The sequence below is a fragment of the Monodelphis domestica genome, chromosome 4, assembly GCF_027887165.1.
Source record: "Monodelphis domestica isolate mMonDom1 chromosome 4, mMonDom1.pri, whole genome shotgun sequence".
Classification (NCBI taxonomy): domain Eukaryota; kingdom Metazoa; phylum Chordata; class Mammalia; order Didelphimorphia; family Didelphidae; genus Monodelphis; species Monodelphis domestica.
In genome coordinates, this window is record NC_077230.1 from 428,340,664 (window position 1) to 428,361,360 (window position 20,697).

General features: G+C 40.7%; 1 protein-coding gene across 3 annotated transcripts in view; it reads right to left on the bottom strand.

Moving 5' to 3' along the window:
- LOC103099392 (carcinoembryonic antigen-related cell adhesion molecule 5-like) overlaps positions 1 to 20,697 on the bottom strand; it is a 203,353-nt gene that overhangs the window by 168,283 nt on the left and 14,373 nt on the right. For all 3 annotated transcript variants that reach the window (XM_056825354.1, XM_056825355.1, XM_056825356.1), the window contains exons 6-9: positions 14,325 to 14,600; positions 13,697 to 13,948; positions 9,876 to 10,151; positions 9,248 to 9,499 (exon numbers count right to left, since the gene is read on the bottom strand). In XM_056825354.1, the coding sequence (XP_056681332.1) occupies positions 9,248 to 9,499; positions 9,876 to 10,151; positions 13,697 to 13,948; positions 14,325 to 14,600 (1,056 nt within the window). The remainder of the gene's footprint in view (positions 1 to 9,247; positions 9,500 to 9,875; positions 10,152 to 13,696; positions 13,949 to 14,324; positions 14,601 to 20,697) is intronic.

Consider the following 20,697-nt stretch of genomic DNA (forward strand, 5'->3'; position numbering starts at 1 on the left):
AGCTTAACAGATATGGCTTATCAATTTCTAGTTGCTACAAATGGATTTTAATACAAACAATAAGATGTCAGAGGCGAGCAAATGAGGTTACCTTTGCATAGTGTTCAGAGCACCAGTATCGAGTAATTTCTAAGGACCAAAAGAACATTTCAATCAGTCCAAAATAACTGAATGTCTAGTGTGGCTGGCAGCAGAATTTAGCCCTCTAAATGCTTATGAGTAAGTATCTGAAGAGTCAATCAGTTCCTGTTGGAGAATTTGGTTACAGGTTTCCACGTTCTCTTTTCCAGCCAAGAAAACTGTTGGAGAACCTGTCTATTGCCAGGGAGACTTCTGCAAAAGGAGAAGGTTGCTGAGGTCTACATCAGAGCCATAGGGCTTGAAAGACTCAATAAACTGTGGGAAACGGGGGATATAAAGTCAATGTTTATCAGGAGCATGCTGGGAGAAGCCTATCTATGATCATCAAGAATGAAGGGAGAAAAAAAACTGCTGAGCAAATTGGAAAACAGTAAGGGAGAGATTAGATTTCAATCAACTTCCCTTACTCCACACCAAGATAAATTCAGAATGGGTAAATGACTTAAATATAAAGAAATAAACTATAAGTAAATTAGGTGAACATAGGATATTATACCTGTCAGATCTATGGGAAAGGAAAGAATTTAAGACCAAGTAAGAGAAAGCATTACAAAATATAAAATGATTAATTTTGATTACATTAAATTAAAAAGGGTTTGTACAAACAAAACCAATGCAACCAAAATAAGGGAAGCAACAAATGGGGAGGGAGGGGAATCTTTATAACAGAAGCCTCTGACAAATTTAAAATAATTCCTCAAATTTGTATGGAGATAAACCAATTGTACAAAAAATCAGGCCATTCCCCAATTGATGAATAGGTCAAATAAGTTTTACAAATAAACATCAATAAAGGAGAGGAAGAAGTCTCTTTGAGCAGAATGGAATTAATTCCCCTGGGTGAGAGGAGGTATAGGATTTAGGTCTTGGTGAGTGAAGCTGAGAAGAGGGATTTCAGTACTGACTGTTCCCTAAGGGGCTCTGAAAAAAGGTCCCTCAGTTTTGGTGTGAGATCAAGTATTGGACAGGAAAATCTTCCTATGTACACACATTTGTTTTGTATCACATTTTGGTTCCGTCTCCTAATACTGTAACCATTTACATTATTCTTATATCCATTATGGTGATAGGTGAACAGGGATCTTTCATGTTACTATTGCAGTTGTTTTGGGGGCTTTGAACTGTGCCATAGGAGACAGCAGACTGCATCAATAAATGTTGTGTGGGTGATGACTGCTCCATTGACTTGCCTTTCCCCCATTTCTCTCTCCCTCTCCTTACCCCTCTCTATTCCCTGAATCACAACAATTTTGAAGAATATTATGAATATTGAAGCAGCAGAGGGTTTGACAGGATTGAATCCAATTCTGAGAAAAGCTCTAGTGTGAGGTAAATGCTATCAAAGAGCATTGAATGTTACAAAGAAAGCTTAGAAGCCATGAAGAGTCAATCCATGCAGCAAACTTCACCATGATCATATTTTGAGAAATTGCCACAGCAGCCATCACCCTGAGCAGTGAGCAGCCAGCAGCCTTGAGGCAAGACCCTCCACCAGCCAAAAGATGACAACTGGCTTAAGGCTCAGGTGATAGTTAGCATTTGTAAATTAAGGCACATACATTGGTGTTTAGATATAATGCTACTGCACATTTAATAGACTAGAGAATGGTGTAAACATGACTTTCACATGCGCTGGGAAACTTGCTACATTGGCTTTATTTGGTGATCTGGAACCAAACCTGTAGCATCTCAGAGGTCTGCTTGCACATACATGTGCAGTGCAGAGAACGAGAAGGACCAGGTCATTTCCTTTGGATTTCATAGTAAATGGGGTCTAATGTCATTGAGGATTTAGACTTGCAGATGATTTCTGGGCTTTGAAGTTCAGAGAAACATTGGCTTCTTCTTCAATCTGCCAGGCACAGTGGGGGATCAGTGGAGGGTATATTGCACAGAGAAGGAAAGTATCATCCCCTGGGGCCCTTCCCACTTGGTAATTGTCAACACTGTCAAGGCTGTAAAAGGCTGTACACATCTAGTATAAATGATATCTGAAGTCTAGATGTCCTCTAAGCTTCTCCCTGGCTAGTGGCCATCCAACCTATTCCTGAAGACCTTCAGTAACAGGGAGCTCACTACTCCTGAGAGAGCCACCAAACTTTTGAATAATTGTTTACTTTTAAAGGAGGTAGTCAATGAATGCTGTTTGCCTCAGTTTTCTCATCTGTAAAAGAAGCTGGAGAAGGGAATAACAAAACACTTCCGTACTTTTGTAAAGAAACACCAAATAGGGTCTTGAAGACACAGACCCGTCTGAAATAACTGAACAATAAGTTTTCCTTTTCTGAAAGGGAAATTTTGTGATTCTGAACCATACTGTCTATCTCAGTCACATTCTTCCTTTGGCTCCTCTTGTTTGGGACATACTCCTGGAGGGGGGCAGGGACTGAGTCATTTTTCTGTAGCTCTAGTCCAGAGCCTAGGGACTTTATATTGAGGAAATGGGTGAAAACTATTGTGGGATAGAGGTGAATGGCCTGGTGTGGCCCAGGTCAGTTAGATGAATGAATGAATGCACCTGTGGACTGATAAGAAGAGGATCAGTGACGTGGGAAGTAGGGAAGGGAGGAAGCTTCCTGTTAGCCCAGTGATACTTATCAGTTTCCTGGCCAGTCAAATGAAGATAATGCTTATGCTTTGGAACCCAATAAGATGTTATATTGCTTAGTAGACTTTAAAGTGCTGGGTGTATGGAAACTCTTCTAGTGAGTATCATCTCATTTCTGTGTCTAGAGGATTACCCAGTTTGGGCTAATAGATTCCCTTGGAGTAAGGGATAAAGCTGACCTCATTTGGTGAGCCATTGATGTGGAATGACCTGGGGAAGCAGAAGGGCTGCAGTTGGAAACCAACAGGGGCAGAGCCAAGATGGCAGCATAGCAGGAGCTTTTCTCAATATCCTTCTAACCAATCATTACAAAGCATCTCAAAAGGACAGAAATCAGAACGAGAGGAGTAAGGGCTTCTCCCACTGGACACAGTGTGAAAGGTAGGCAGTAAGTGAGGATTCCTATGCTGTAAGGGGGAGAAACTGCTCAAATCAAACTACTAGTTGACCATGTCTCCCCCTTCCCCCACCTACCTGCTGAGCCATAGTTAAAGCCAGGGCTAGGAAAATTTCCAAATTATCAAAGGCTGATTAAAAACACCACAGAATACCCCTGAGGGCTATGCCTGGCCTTGGCAGTGAGACTCAAAGCTGAATAACACTCAGCCAAAGGAGAGGTGAAGATCATAAATTTGGGGGAAAACCCATGTTGCATTTGACAATCCAGCAGGCAACAACTGAGGAAGATAGACTTAGGACAAAATGCCTTGAAGCATGAACTACACACACACACACAAATCACAGATCTACCTGACACCACTCAGGCCTCTGAAAGGGAAGGAAAGATAGTCCAAGGCAAAGTCCTTGAGAGAGAAGCTAGGAAAGCAATGACAACCGACAGGCAAGAATCCCAATCCTCCAGGAGAAAAAGGAGTAAACAACAGCAAAAACAGCTCTTGACACTGGAAAAAATTTTATGGAGAAAAATAGCAAACTAAGAATATCTGTCCTATACAGTGGATAGAAGGAGTCCACATCTTCCTCATCCTCATTTCTTGTCCTGGGGCCCAGGATTCTCACATTAAAAAAATCCTTAACTTCTGTTTTAGAATATATATTAAATGTTGGTTCTAAAGCAGAAGAGTAGTAAGGGCTTGAGAATTGGGGGTAAGTGGAATGCCCAGGGTAACATAGATAGCAAGTGTCTAAGAATATATTTGAAGCCAGGACCTCCTGTCTCCAGACCTGGCCCCTCTATCCACTGAGCCTTTTCACCTAGTTGCTAAGAAAAGAGAAATCAGGAAAAGGAGAAAGCTGTGGGAGAGACCTGAGAACTGGAGAGTTACCACAATCCTCAGAAGGAAATGCTTCCTCAGTGTTCCCATTCCTGCACAGTCCAGCAACCTTAGCACCAGATGACTGGCATGGAGAGGTGCTTTATTAGCCTATTTCAGATGTCCTACACTACATAAACTCTTCATGTGTTTCTGATTTCCCTTTAGAGAGATTCCTTAGTAGCAGTTTCCAGTCAAGGAACAGGGAATGAAGATCCCAGAACTTCCATAGGAAAATTCATTAAAGGAAGACCTTCCCATCTCACATACAGTGACAAAAACAAGGGAGGGAAAGTAAGGGTGAGAATATGGTTCCTCTACTGCAAGTCTCACTTGGCCAGGTTGAGATGGACGGCTCTTGCCACTCTGGGACTCAGAATAGGGAGGATCTTTTGCTCTTTCTAGGGCTGGGAGGGAACAAGCCCAAGTCCCTTTTGTAAGTTAGGTAAAGGGTTAACCTGACCCTTGGAAATCAAAGGCTCCCAAGGGAGAAAGGCACAGAAATGGAGACTGGAGGAGTCTTTCACAGATTTTCAGAGAAGATGTCATTTACCATTGAGATGTGCATGTATAGACAAACCCTCAGAGAAAGGAAGTTGAAACCAAAGAGGGGGGAAACTAATCCCACAGGAACTGCCCCCCTGGGAGTTTCCAGGCAAACTGAGGTACTATGATTGGTTCCTGAGATGTGATGGGGAGACCTAGTGGGTGGAGAAAACTGCTTATAAGATTACCCAAGGAGCTTCTCCTGCTCTTCTCTCTCTCTCTCTCTCTCTCTCTCTCTCTCTCTCTCTCTCTCTCTCTCTCTCTCTCTCTCTCTCTCTCTCTCTCTCTCTCTCTCTCGTAGGTGGTTAGCTACAATACATCAAATAGTAAATAGGGTATTCAGCTAATCAACTCACGACCTTCTTTCCTACATTTCCCTTTCTTTCCTATCACTACTTTTATGTAATAAATCTATTCAAGCTACTACCAGCCTCATAATTTAATTTTAATTATTGCCATGTGACGACCACAAAAGTTTGACATGTACTTTCATTTGTTCAGTATTTTTACATTTTACTCTCACTAAACTATTATTAATTAAGTGTTAGTAGTTAATTTAGATTGGCTAAAAAACATGAAGATGCTGACCAGACCCAGTAATCAAGACTGATCAAAGTTACAACCTCACTACAGAAAACATTGGATTGGTGAGAAATGGTTAAGTATTGGGGAAGGGAAGCAAGCTTAACTTTTGCTTTTTTCCCCAAATAGAGCCAGGTTTGGGGATTAAGCTCTAATTAATGATTAAATGACAGCTAGGAGGTATAGTGGATGGAAATTGGAGTCAGGAAACTCATCATTCTGAGTTCAAATCTGGCCTCAGACATTGACTAGCTGTTTGATGCTAGGAAAGTCACATCATCCTGTTTGCCTCAATTTCATCATCTGTAAAATAAGCTGGACAAGGAAATGGCAAACCCCTCCAGGATCTCTGCTAAGAAATGGAGTCAGGAAAAGTTGGACATATGACTTAATAATGACTTCATGAAGATAGTCTCCTCACACACAAGGGTTTTGCTTTCCATCACCATTTGCCTCTATGATTCTAGTTCAGCCCTCTGAGGTCATACAGAACACTTCTAATTCCTCTTCCATATAAGAGTCCAGAAAATTGCTATCAGGCCCCTCCCCAAAGGTTTCTATTCCTTTTTCTAATATGTAGTTCCCTCAATCGATCTTCAGAGACCCCAGACCCCTCAACAAACTGGCTGAACACTCTCAAGTTCACTGATGCCACTTGTAAATTGTGTCATCTAGAACTAAATACAAAACTCCAAGTGCCATCTGATAGTACAGAAGGATGGCTATCTCCTTGTTCTTGGAAGTGGACATCCTTAAGACTGCATTGGTGGGTGAGGTAACTGTGTAGCTCCATGCATTGAGAACCAGGCCTATATATCAAAGGTTCTGGGATCAAATCTGACCTCAAATACTTTCTAGCTATATGACCCTGGGTCAGTCACTTAACCTCTATTGCATAGTATTGATTTTAAGGCTAATAGGTAAGGGTTAAAAAAAGTTTGCATGATGTTTTTTTCAAGTGCCCTGTTACCTTTCCAATTGATAATATGTTGGTGGTTCTCTCAATCATCCCCACGGTCTCTTTATGCAATCTAACATGGTATTAAAAGTCTGTTTCCAATTTCTTCTTTTTAAAATCAACCATCCCGCATTACTTCAACTTTTTTCTATGACATGGGTACCAGTCACTGCCCCATCAAGGCCGATGCTTTTTGGTGATTTGGACTTTTTGTACTCAAGGATAGGACCTGGTATCAATCCCCAATATCATTCATCTTATCACATTCCATCTACTGTGCCAGCTTCCTGAGCTACTTCTGCATCATATCTGCTTCTACCATCCCTATCCTCCCAATTTTTTCTTTATTTCCTTTCCTTCCAGTTTCAAAATAATGCTTTCTGCTTGTCTCTAGAATCAGTAGAACATTTGTGAATTTGAAAACTCTTACCCCCTAATCAGACCATTCTTTAGAAGATCTGATTTAGCTATTTCCTGATCAATAACAATGGAGATACTTGGAATAACAGAATCAGGTCTTGAAAACTCTACATTCTCCACTCTTTTTAGTTTAACATGATTAGGAAGGTCTGCATCAAACCCAAGATTTAATTATCTGAGGAAATGGCCTTCAACAGACATGTACAAAAAAAAATGACAGACCTTTGGGCTGTCCTAAGTCAAGCTAAGTGATCACTGGTACAGATGAGATGCAGGAAAGTGATGTAAAACTGACTATATAAGGCACGTCACTTCCTCTTTCCTCCATTTTCCCTGAAGAGACAACTCAGGATGGCAGTGTGCTAGGCGTTCCTACATCTTGGTGTGGTGATGGCTATTGTCTGAGTTCAGTGGTGAGTTTTCTCTGAAGCTGATTTCAGGTTCAGGCATCTTGGCTTAGCCCTTTCAATTTGCAATTCAAGCCTGACTCTTTCCTTCATACTCCAAAACCTTATCTCCTCATCTCCCCCCTCACACTAGCCAAGGGGAAGGGAAGGGGAGAGAAAGCCGATTCCTTTCCTTCTTCCTTCTCCTTAATTTCCTCCACTATCAATTAAAACAACATAAAATTTCCAGCTGACTTGGGTTTTTCACTACATTTTATAAATAAAATCCTTGATGACAAAAATAATATTACATTCAGTCTCAGCCATAATTTTACCCTTTACACATTAATGGTAAATGTTTACAAAGTGCTTTACAGATATTCTTTCATTTGATCCAAGTCACTCATAGAAACACGAAACAGAATGAGTTCAAGAACAGAAACTTCAGAACATTTGTCTGAACTGAGACAGAAGGAAATGAGTAGGACCTAGAGGGTAATTTATACAATAATAACAGTGTTCTGAAGGCAAATAACTTGGAAAGCCTTGGGACCTCTGATCACTTCAGTGACCATTGTATTTAATAGGTACTCTATTAAGTCTGACCACTCTCCAAATCTACAGTCCAAAGGTCAGAAGAATTCCTAGGTAGGCTGATACAGGGTCCTAGTTCCAACCTTGTCAGACCAGATTCCATACCAGGTCACATGTTTAATTAAACTCATCCTCTTTGATCTTGTAGTTGTCAGATGAGCCAATGTTAACTTTTTTGCCATGTCACATGATGATTAGCTACCTCCAATTCCCCATTCCTTGATCCCCCAATAAAAAATAGATGAAATAAGGTAATTCACTCTCTCTCTCTCTCTACCACCATCAGAGGAGCACACAGGCTGGATCCCAAGCTCTTTAAGCTGTGTCTCTGAGTCTTTCTTCCTTTATTATATTCCCTCTTTCTCAATATTCCCTTTGCCCATTTTCCCTCACTTTCTAACTATCCTCAGGTATCCACCTAAGAATATATTAATTTGTGGCTTCATGCAGTCACAACCCATACTTTTCCTACTTAGTGGTAGAAGGTAGAAGGGGGACAGAAAATAGATTTTGATTAATTGGAAAAAATTAAATTAACAAAAAGCTCTTTTAGACCACAGGTGTCAAATACATAGCCTGCAACATTCCCAGGTGCTGCCTGAACAAGGTGAAAAGGTAATTGGGAAATAGTTAACAAAAGCAAAATAACACACAGATAATTTCATTACTAAATTGAAATGTGTGCTTTAAGCATCCTTATGTACAGATTTAGGCCAACAAAAAAATAATCCCTCCTCTAAAGTATATGCTGTTGGTGTCTGACTTTCCCAAGGTCACTTCCCCATTTCACAATTATATCTCTCCCCCCTGCTCTCCATTCAGAATATCCCCAGAGTCAGGCACAGGAAGTTGGGATACCCCTAAGGTTTGTAACAATAAAACTGCATGAAATAAAAGGAAACTAAGGCCAAATATGATCTCTCTGTGGTCCTGCTCCCCATTAATGTGATTATGGAAGTGGAGGGTCTGTCATCTCTACACAAGAGAGTCAGAGCAGTGAATTACTTGGGTACCAGGACTTTTACTGTGGACCCAATTACTGGATGCTAAAGCCAATAGATGAGGACCAGGTTTCATAGTAGCATGCTTCCATGTGACATTTTATGCCACAAAGAGGAAAAATATAAGTGCAATGGTGAATCTCTGTGTGGGGAAGGAGACAAAGTTTAAATTCTCCTTTCCATCTCAAGAATTTCCCTGCCAAGGGGGATCAAGGCCAGCCCCATTGCATGACCATAGCTTATACTCCAACCAAGAATAGAAACTCTCTGTGAATCCGCAGCCCCAAGGGAAAGGGACTGAAGGAAAGAGTATGTGGCAGTCATTGAACCTACAGCCCTAGAAGGTGGAAGACAAAGAAGGTTGTATGTTACTGGGATAGAAGAGAATAATACAATATCAATAACAAGAATGATGAAGTCAACTCACATGCTTTTTGTAACTTTCATGAAAAAAGTATTTTCTCCACATAGAATCCTATTATATAGAGAGCAAATGATTATCCATTTTTCCAGATAAAGAAACTGAGGCTGTGAAAGGAGGAGACACACTTACTACACAGATAGTAGACAGAAAAGGAAGGATTTTATCCAAGTTTCATGATTCTGAGCACAGAACTCCTTTTACCACAATGCATTGTGCCATGGGACCAGGGGAGAAGAATGACACATGTGTATTTCTCTCATCCAGGGAAAGAGAAAGCCCAACAAGAAGGTGGGGGCCCAAAGCAGTTACTCACCATAGATTCTAATAGTCTTGTTTGAAGTGCGCGTCAAGCCAGTGAGTGAGTTGGATGCACTACAGGTATAGGTGCCAGCATCACTCAGGGATGCAATAATAGAAAATATGGATGAATTTCTGATCTGTTGTCCATTCCGTAACCAAATTAATTGGGCTGGTGGGTTAGAATCAGCAGAACAGTTAAAGATAATATTTGCCCCAGTAGGGTACACTTCTGGTGTTCGGACAATTGTGGCATTATCTGGGCCATCTGGAGGAAAGAGAAGGATACCATATTGAGATTATGGAAGAAAGAAGGGGCATCTCCTGTTTTGTAACACATCACCCAGAACCACTGTTTCCCTGATCCTCCTTTGAGCTGGGAAATTCACAGCTCCTCCTCTCCTTTTCTAGTTTGGATCTGAACTTGGAAGATCTTAGGACATCCTCCAGCTCAGCACCCTGGATGGCCACCCTCCACCAGAAAGCATGACAAGGCCAATTTGGGCTCCCTAAAGACTAAGGGGGTTGGGAACCTCAGAGCCTACCTCTTTAGCTCTCAGAGAAGGGACTGAATTAGCCTGGCCTCTGGGAACACCCCACCAGGCTATAAGCAGGCACTATATAGGAAGAGGCAATATACTCACAGGTAACATCCAGTATGAATGGATCACTCATACTGCTAAACAATGCGTTCTCAATTCCACACACATAAGGCCCTTGGTTATCCCTTCTTGTGAGCCTGGGGAGAGTGAGTATCCTATTATCCCGGGACAGCTGTATCCTGCTACCAACTGGAGCAAGTCCATTTATGAACCACTGGTAAGCTTCAATTTGACCCGTAGCCTGGCATGTCATTGAGAAGTCCTTGGTCTCCACTGCAGTATTGTTGGAGATGAGAATTGTTGGTTTGGACAGTGGAGCTGTGCAGAGAATAGACAGAAAATGACTGTGTTGGTTCTTTTTCTTACCTTATAACCAAATAAGTGGTTTGGAAGTGGGCTCTCTAAGACCTTGGCAAGGCTGGAGGCCAGACACCAAGAATCTGTGATTTCAATGGCAAAGACACCTCTTTCTCTTGTGTAGATCACAAATCCTTCATCTTCAGTTCCTGTGGCTAACAAAAATCATTCACATGTAGCTCAAGACCCGGGTGCTCAATCTTCCTGGGAGGAGGCAAACTGGTCCAGGGATGACAGACCCCTTCATCCAGTATCTGGGCTTGGATTTGAATCCTTGCCAGCTTGGCAGAGCCATGTGAAGATTAAATTTGATTCTCCCCTGATTATATCAATGAAATTACTTAACTCTTATAGCATTTAAAAATATGATTTCTCTGCTAGAATATTATATTTTATGAAGTTTATTAAAGATTAAGAATTTAAGAAAATACAAGTAAGAAAGCACATGCCAAGGAGAACGGAAAGGCCCATTCAATTCCACTTACATCATGAGAGACGCGTCTGCTTGGAAGCGGAAGTAGAAAGAGGGAACGAGAAGAAGGAGGAGTCCGTTTTAAAAACCCCTCTCTCCTCTCGGCTCAGGTGATGACCTCACCCAAGATTATGGGGAACTGTGGGAGCTTCCAAGGATTCCTGGGAATTGAATCCAGGGTTCAAATCTCCATTTTTACATTCTCCCCTGATTGTGAAGAATAAATTGTAACCCATTTCTATTTATAGATTTTAATCACCAAAAGTATAAACACCCTACTTCAAAGTTAAGTATGGAGATCTGCCCATTTTAGATCTAATCACCAAAAGTGCAAATATCCCACTTAATTATGAAGTGTGAAGTCTGTGACCCATGTGTGTGGTAGTGGGTGACAAATCAGAATTGACTGACTGCCTGCTGGGCAGTCCTAGAGCAGGAATTCAACTATGCTTGGTAGATGTGGAATTAGGGGAAAGCACAGGAAGTGACACAAGAGAAAGTGTCTTTAAAAGTAGCTGTTACTTCTTGTAAAAGTCAATACTTCATTCTTTGATCTGCTGACTGGACCTGAGACCCTGTTTCTGAGTGGACTGAGTGAAAAGTTGACTCAACTGCTGGTTTTTTTCTGAAGACACCAGCCTCAGGAAAGACCTATCCTCTTGAGACAGGCTCCCTGGGCATTGGCTACAAGGGCCAAGGTCCCTCAGGCTAGGAAATAATTCTTTCTGCCCACGGACCAGCAGCAGATTAGGGTTTAGGCTAGAAAGCCTTCCTTATCCCCTGTGATTTCTTACTTCACTCTTTCTACATTCTGTAAGTAAATTGTAAATAAATCTCTCTGGAATGAATTAAATTCCTGGTGACCACATTCTATTAAATATAACGTCCAACCCTCTTTTATATATAAACCCCTTGCCCCCCTTACAATTTATTGGCTGAACATGTCAGTTGTGATGAAATGCGCTCCATCTTCCTAACTTTCCTAAACTTTTCCTTTACTTTGGTGACTATCCCTAAGTCAGCATTTAATAGCTTATTTTGAATCTACACAAATCAGCTGTGCAGGTAAATGCAATTCTTTTCTTTTCCCCACTTAAAAACAAATATAGCACAGCTGCTTTTAATCTTTCCTTCTGTACACTGAGGCTCCACCTGGAGAAAGAGTCTATCCTTTAACTACTGTTGCCTTGTCTCTTAATTAGCTGTGAGGGCAAAAACCTGTGAGGAAAAAGCTTTCACACCCTGACTTTAACTCTTAGCTAGTAGTTCCATCTACTGACTAAAACTAATGATTTCATGGAGACAATTGGAAAAGAATTGAAATATTTAACAAATAGGATTGATAAACAGAAAAAAAAGGCATGATTCTCAACCAATGGCACTTGACCCTCTCCAAGAATCTAACTATGGATCCATTTCCTGCCACTTCTGTGAGAAGAAGGGCCACAAAATGATAGACTGTAGAAATGTATTCAAGGCAATCAGAAATAATAACTATAGAAATAACTAAAATGTGTCTATCATTCAGTTTTACTATTTTACTGTCATCTCTAACAATTGTAACTTCCTCTTAGAAAAATACAATATTGTATGTACTTTTAGCTAGAAGATATTAAGATAGTTATATTTAAATGATAAATTGGGGAAGTGGGTCTCCCAAAGGATCACAGGGGGAAATTGTGTCAAGGAAGTTCATCCCCTCCACCTCCTGTGTAGCTTGACCTGTCCATAAAATATTCCTGACATTACACAGTTGCACAAGGTTTTGCATCTGTGAACCTGCCGTATATCAATAAAAGCCAAGGCTTTGGGTTTGAGGGGAGAGAGAAGCAAGAAGAGAACAAAGAAGGAAGAAGCAGGAACAGAGTAGGCAGGTAACAGGGGAAGAAGGAAGGGACTTCCAGAGTAGGAACCATGTGGTCAGATTACTTAGAGGAATAATTGTCTACCCTTTCTAATAAACTTTATAAAATATATATCTGGGTAGAAATATTATTTCAACTCTTACATTGTGAAATAGGGAAAATGCTAAATTAAAATGTGAGCTTTAGAGATCCTTATGTACAGATTTAGGCCAATGAAAAATCATCCCTCCTGTAAAGTACATACTGTTGGTGTCTGACATTCCCAAGGTCACTTCCCCACCTCAAGATTCTATCTCTTCCCACTGCTATCTACTCAGAATATCCCCAGAGACAGGGACAGGAAGTTGGGATAACCCTAAGGTTTGTAACAATAAAGCTGAATGAAATAAAAGTAAACTAAGGCCAGAGATGATTTCTCTATGGTTCTGCTACACACTAGTGTGATTAGGGGAATGGAGAGTCAGACCAGTGAATTAATTGGGGAGCATGGATTATACTGTGGACCAAGAACCAGGTTTCATAGCAGCCATGCTTCCATGTGATATTTTATGCCACAAAGAGGAAAAAAATAGGTGCAATGGTGAATCTCTATGTGGGAAAAGAGACAAAGTTTAAATTTTCCTTTCCAACTCCAGAATTTCCCTGCCAAAGGGGATCAAGGCCTGACCCATTGCATGAACGTAGCTTATACTCCAACCAGGACTAGAAACACTCTTTGGGTCCATAGCACCAAGGGAAATGGACTGAAAGAGTATGGGGGCAGTCATTGAAGCTGCAGTCCTAGAAGTTAGGAATCAAATAATGTTGCATGTCACCAAGCCAGAAGAGAATAATACAATATCAATAACAAGGATGACAACAACTCAAATGCTTTTTGTACCTACCATGTAAAAAGGACTTTCTTCACATAGAATCCTATTATATACAGAGAAAAATATTATCCATTTTTCCAGGTGAAGAAACTGAGGCTGTGAAAGGAGGAGACACACGTACTACACAGATAGTATACAGAAAAGGAAGAATTCTATCCAAGTTTCATGATTCTGAGCTCAGGGCTCTTTCAATCACAATGCATTGTGCCATGGAACCAGGGGGGCAGAATATCTTATGTCTATTTTTCTCATGCCAGGGAAAGAGAGAGCCTAATGGGTCCCAGTCCAGATACTCACCATAGATTCTAAGAGTCTTGCTTGCGGTGCGCGTCAAGCCAGTTAATGAGTTGGATGCAGTACAGGTATAGGTGCCAGCATCACCCACAGATGCAATAATAGAAAATATGGGTGAATTTCTGATCTGTTGTCCATTCCGTAACCAAATTAATTGGGCTGGTGGGTTAGAATCAGCAGAACAGTTAAAGATAATATTTGCCCCAGTAGGGTACACATTGCTTAAATGGGCAATCGTGGCATTATCTGGGCCATCTGTAGGAAAGAGAAGGATTCCATATTGAGATTATGGAAGAAAGAAGGGGCATCTCCTATTCTGTAACCCATCACCAGGGACCACTGTGTCTCCCTGTTGCTCCTTTGAGCTGGGAAATTCACAGTTCATTCTCTACTTTTCCACTTTGGATCTGAACTTGGAAGATATTAGGGCTTTCTCCAGTTCAGCACCCTGGCTGGCCACCCTCCACCAGAAAACATGACAAGGCCAATCTGGGCTCCCTAAAGATGAAGGGGGTGGGAACCTCAGAGCCTACCACTTTAGCACTCAGAGAAGGGACTGAATTAGACTGACCTCTGGGAACACACCCCAGGCCATAAGCATGCACCATGTAGGAAGAAGCAATATACTCACAGGTAACATCCAGTGTGAATGGATCACTCTTATTGACACTAACTGTATTTTCAGTTTCACACTCATAGGGTCCTTTGTTTTCTGTTCTTCTGAGATTGCGGATAGTGAGTATACTCTTATCCGGGGACAGCTGTATCCTGTTACCACCTGCAGGAAGTCCATTTATGAACCACCGGGTTGTGACAATTGCACCTGAAGGCTGGCATGTCATTGAGAAGTCCTTGGTCTCCACTGCAGTATTGTTGGAGGTAAGAATGATAGGCTTGGATAGTGGCCCTGTGAAGAAAATAGACAGAAAATGACTGTGTTAGTACTTTTTCTTACCTTATAACCAAATAAGTGGTTTGGAAGTGGTCTGTCTAAGATGTTGGCAAGGCTGGAGGCCAGAGACCAAGAACCTGTGATTTCAATGGCAAAGACACCCCTTTCTCTGGTGCAGATCTCATCTCCTCCAGGCCTTAGGAAAAGTTCATCTTCAGTTCCTGTGTCTGACAAAGACATTCATATGGAGCCCAAGCCCCTGGTGCTCAGTATTTCTGGGCTGAGGTAAGTTGATCCGGGGGTGACATAGCCCTTCATCCAGCATCTGTACTTGGATTTGAGGCCTTTTTAGCTTGGCAGAACCACCAAGAATTTGTTTTCTTGGCCTGGACTTCAAGAAGCCAAGGTTAGTTACCTGCATGCCTTGGTGAGGATATTGGTTGGAGAGGATAGACTAGGGACACACCATGGGGAGATTGTGCTCAGAAAGATAAAAATTACTTTAACTCTGAAGAGGAAAGAAGAGCAAATGCAAAGAGTGGGAATAGATCAGTTAGTAGCAGGGTACTACTACCCTTCAGTTTTTTGGGGGGGAGGTATCTCAAGAGACTAATCCATGCATCAATATATGGGATTTGATCTGGGTGCCTAGGATCCCCATAAATGATTCTCTTAACAACAAAACAGACCTGGAGATTAGTGGTTCCCTTTGGTGGCCAATCCATCTCAGATGTTAGACATTCCAACCAACATAAGCAATGAAGTGTGGCAGTCTACCTTTTCCCCATATCTTGAAGCCACTTTCTTGAAGGCTTTAAAATTAGTCAACATACAATCAAGGGGGTTTGAGCCAGATGTCAAAGTAGTGTTACCCATTTTTAGCAGTGGTATGAGTATAGACAGACAAATAACACCTCCAAGACAGACAAGACACACAAAAGACAGCAAGCAGTCACTATAATACACATGTAGGGCCTGAGGACATTTCCTGAAGTCCCTAGATAGGAGTCGTATAGTCTACTGCCATCCTACCCCAAATGGATCTAGCCTGATTCAGAACAGAGCAGGAAAAAATCCTTAGACATCAGAGATGTCCAAATATCCAATTTATGAGATGGCAAGGTACAGAAACAAACTTCTTATCCCCTTTATGATGACTTCCCACACCATTCACTTCCAGGAATTTCCTGCCCAGGTCCTCAAGGACTAAGGGAAACATATTATCTTCCCATCCACTCTCAGAAGCACCTCCACCTTGGAGTATTAACCTTTTATCCACACAATCACACACAGTCACAGGTAAGTGGGTCAAAATGCAAGGATCAGAAGTCACAACTCCAGGGCATCTCGCTGGGGCCTCCAAATGGACACTTGGACTGTAACCACACGGACCCAGGAAAAGTTGGTTGGAGATTCCTTTATTACTGGGCACTGAGGCATACTCAAAGAGAGAGTGAACCTTTTCCCTCAGAAGAACAAAATATATATACCTTTTCAAAGTAGAACAGGGGTTGTTTATATGGTAAACAGATTGAGTAAGTCCTTGATTCTGCCTAGAGATGGGGGAGGGAGATTCATGGAAGCAGTTGAGGTTACAGAAGGCAAAGCGATGCAGTTATGCAGGTGTTGTATTCCTGATGCTAGGGTTGTGGCAGATACGGTTATTTCTCAGAACGGGAGATTTCTAAAATAAGCGTGCACAGACAGTCTTCTGGGAATTAAGGTTGGGGCAAAACAACTTCAGGATATGGCACATAGCACCTTGGTGCCTCTGTCATAACAGCTTTAGCTGATTATAATAGTTTACCATTGCCATTTTATTACTAATATTCAAAATTATACATTCTTAATTATACTTATTACAGCTTTGAATTTTGAGTGAAATGTCTAGTCCACTTGAGCAAGGTTATGGCCAATAAATCAATCAATCAATAAATAAATATGCATTTAGATCCTCAGAATCTTATTCTCTAGAAGGAAGAAAAGACAATGATGAATTAGTATTTCATTCTCCACAAGGGAAGTGAGAAATACAATTTTTAACTTTTAGAATTTTAGAATTTTATTTAAACAATTTTTGAGACTGGAATTTTCATGAAAGAACTTTTGATATCTAAATTTATTAAGGCTGATCTAATATGTGCCTGGAAAGCATTTTTAAATGTTGTTTTGGTTTTATACTTGGACACTCAATTGGAATTTTTATTTAATAATCACTGGACTTTCTTTTTAAATTCTTTCCACAAAAGGTGAATGGGGTCATTTCCAGGTTTGCAAACTTTCATAATCTGTTGTGTATTTTTTCTTTTATATTTATTTCTATATACTCTGTATCTTTTTTTCTTACTTTAACAATACAATTACTTTGGTATTGTTAGGCACACCATATTAGCTTGAAAAATATGGCTTATAAATTTCTAATTGCTACAAATAGATTTTAATAGAAACAATAAGATGTCAAAGGTGAGGACTTGAGGTTACCTTTGCATTAGTGTTCAGAACACCAGTATCAAGTCATTTCTAAGGACCAACAGAATATTTCAATCAGGCTAAAATAAATGAATGTCTAATATGGCTGGCAGCAGAATTTAGTCCTCTATGTGCTTATGAGAAAATATCCGAAGAGTCAATCAGTTCCTGTTGGAGAATGTGGTTATAGATTTCCCATATTGTCTTTTCCAGCCAAGAAAACAGTTGGAGAACCTGTCTATTGCCTTCTGAAAAAGGAGAAGAAGGTTGCCAAGGCCTACATCAGAGCCACAGGACTTGAAAGACATGATAGACTGTGGGGAATAGGGTAAGCCACTTTTTCTTGTTAAGATTTTGCCAAAGTGGAGTGCCTGTCTTCTGGCTAACTGTGAATGCTTCTCTGCACATGGCCAGTGCTCCAGAAGCCAATTATGCTATGTGTTAGCCCCTCATCTCCTTTCCACCATGGGAAGGGTCAGACCCTCCTGGGCATACTGCCCTTTGTCCCTTTCTATGGCCAATGGCAGAATCACTCTGAGCAGAATGGGGAAATGACAACCTTGTTTAGGAAACCCCAGAGTTGCCTCTGTCCCATGGGGACTTGTCCTCCAGGAATCCCCACACTGACCCTTGTCTCAGACTGAACAATAAGCCATCAAATAAATACCCAATGAGCACTTTGAGTAGAAGTGATAGAGATGCTCAAAGAAGACATTTAGTCAGTATTACCTTCTGTCATCTTGTACTGAATCCTGACCTTTTCCCTTATTTCCCTCCCAGAATAATTATTTAGACCACAGAAGGAGCACCTAGAGAATGGACAAAGGCAATGATCTTGGATCCCTATTGGCAGTTTCTAGGCCCCAGACTAGTGGTCAGTCTAACATAACAACAAATCCTTTTTAGGGTGGGAGGAGGGTCCCTGCAGATTTTCACCTGGTGGCCCATCTGATTTATGCCTTGGACAATCCTACCCAAATTAATTTACTGATTTAATGCCATACCCATTAAACTACCAAAAAACATTTTTACTGAATTATAAAAAAAAAACTATAAGAAAGTTCATTTGGAAAAATAAAAGATAAAGGATATCCAGGGAAATTATGGGAAAAATGCAAAGGAAGGAGGCCTTGTAGTCTCAGATCTCAAACTATACTATAATGCAGGGGTCATCAAAACAATTTGGTACTCGTTAAGAGACAGAAAGGAGAATCAGTGGAATAGACTTGGAGTAAGTGACCTCAGCAAGACAGTTTATGATAAGCCCAAAGATCCCACCTGTTGGGACCAAAATCCACTATTTGATAAAAACTGCTGGGAAAATTGGAAGACAGATGGGAGAGATTAAGTTTGGATCATCATCTCACAACCTACACCAAGATGAACTCAGAATGGGTGAATGACTTGAATATAAAGAAGGAAACTATAGTTAATTAGGTGAACACAGAATAGTATAAATGTCAGATCTTTGGGAAAAGAAAGATATTGGAACCAAGAAAGAGCTAGAAAAAAAATCACAAAATGTAAAATCAATAATTTTGATTCCATCAAATTAAAAAGCTTTTGTACAAACAAAACCAATGCAACCAAAATTAGAAGGGAAGCAACAAATTGGGAAACAATCTTCATTACAAAAACCTCTGACAAAGGTCTAATTACTCAAATTTATAAAGAGCTAAATCAATTGTACAAAAAATCAAGTCATTCTCCAATTGATAAATGGGCAAGGTATGTGAATTGGCAATTTTCAGTTAAAGAAATCAAAACTATTAACTATTAACACATGAAAAAGTGTTTTAAAATCAGAGAGATGAAAATCAAAACAAGTCTGAGGTATCACCTCACACCTATCAGATTGGCTAACATGATAGCAAAGGAAAGTAATGAATGCTTGAGGGGATGTGGCAAAGTTGGGACATTAATGCACTGCTGGTGGAGTTGTGAATTGATCCAACCATTCTGGAGGGCAGTTTGGAACTATGCCCAAAGGGCGATAAAAGGCTGTCTGCCCTTTGATCCAGCCATAGCACTGCTGGTTTGTACCCCAAAGAGCTAATAAGGAAAAAGACTTCTACAAGAATATTCATAGCTGCATTCTTTGTGCTAGCAAAAAAATGGAAAATGAGGGGATGCCCTTCAATTGGGGAATGGCTGAACAAATTGTGGTATATGTTGGTGATGGAATACTATTGTGCTCAAAGGAATAATGAACTGGAGGAATTCCACATGAACTGGAATGACCTCCAGGAAGTGATGCAGAGGGAGAGGAGCAGAACCAGGAGAACATTGTACACAGAGACCAATACACTGTGGTACAATCGAATATAATTAACTTCTCCATTAATGATCATGAACAAGCCAGAGGGATCTATGAGAAAGAACACTATCCACACTCAGAGGAAAAACTGTGGGAGTAGAAACAGCAAAGAAAAACAACTGCTTGATTACATGGGCCGAGGGGATACAGTTGGGGATGTAGATTCTAAATGATCATCCTAGTGCAAACACCAACAACATGAAAATAGTTTTTGTTCAGGGACACTTGTGATACCCAGTGGAATTGTGTGTCAGCTACGGGAAGGGTAGGGGGAGGGAAGGGAAGGAAAGAATATGATTCTTGTAACCAAGGAATAATGTTCAAAATTGACTAAATAAATTAATTTTTTTTAAAAAATATGAAATCAGCTGCCTCACTTCAGAAATCGGATGGACTCAGTCTGTATGTTGCAACAGATATTTTTTGAGCTTGGGAATTAGATTTCCTTGATTGTTTATACTTGTCACAAGGATTTTCTTTTTCTTTAGTGGGATGGGTGAGAAGTACAGAAAGTAAATGTTGGTTAATTGGAAAAATTAAATTAAGAAAAAGCCCCTTTAGAGCATGGGGTCAAATACATAGCCTGCTACACTCCCAGGTGCAGTCTGAACCAGATGAAAAAGTAATTTGGAAATAGTTAACAAATGAAAATACAGTAACACACAGATAATTTAAATGCTAAATTAAAATGTAGGTTTGGGGGATCCTTAAATACAGATTTAGGCCATCAAAAAGTCTTCCATCCCCTAGAGTATATACTGTTGGAGTCTGACTTTCCCAAGGTCACTTTCCCCTTTCATAATTCTATCTCTTTCCCCTGCTCTCCACTCAGAAAGTCCCCAAAGGGAAGGACAGGAAGTTGGGATGCCCCTAAGGTTTGTAACAATAAAGCTGAACAAAATAAAAGGAAACTAAGGCCAGAGATTGTCTCTCTATGGTCTTGCTGCACACTAGTGTGATTAGGAGAGTGGATGGTCTGTCATCTGTACATAGGAGAGCCAGAGCAGTGAATTAATTGGGCAGCAGGGATTCTACTGTGGACCCAGTCACGGGATGCTAAAGCCAATCTTCCCTTCACATGAATAATAACCAGGTTTCATAGCAGCCATGCTTCCATGTGGCATTTTATGCCACAAAGAGGAAAAATATAGGTGCAATGGTGAATCTCTGAGTGTGAAAGGAGACAAAGTTTATATCCTCCTTTCCATCTCCAGAATTTCCCTGGCAAAGAGGATCAAGGCCTGACCCATTGCAAGACCATAGCTTATGCTCCAACCAAGACTACAAACATTCTGTAGGTTCACAGCACCAAGTGAAATAGACCAC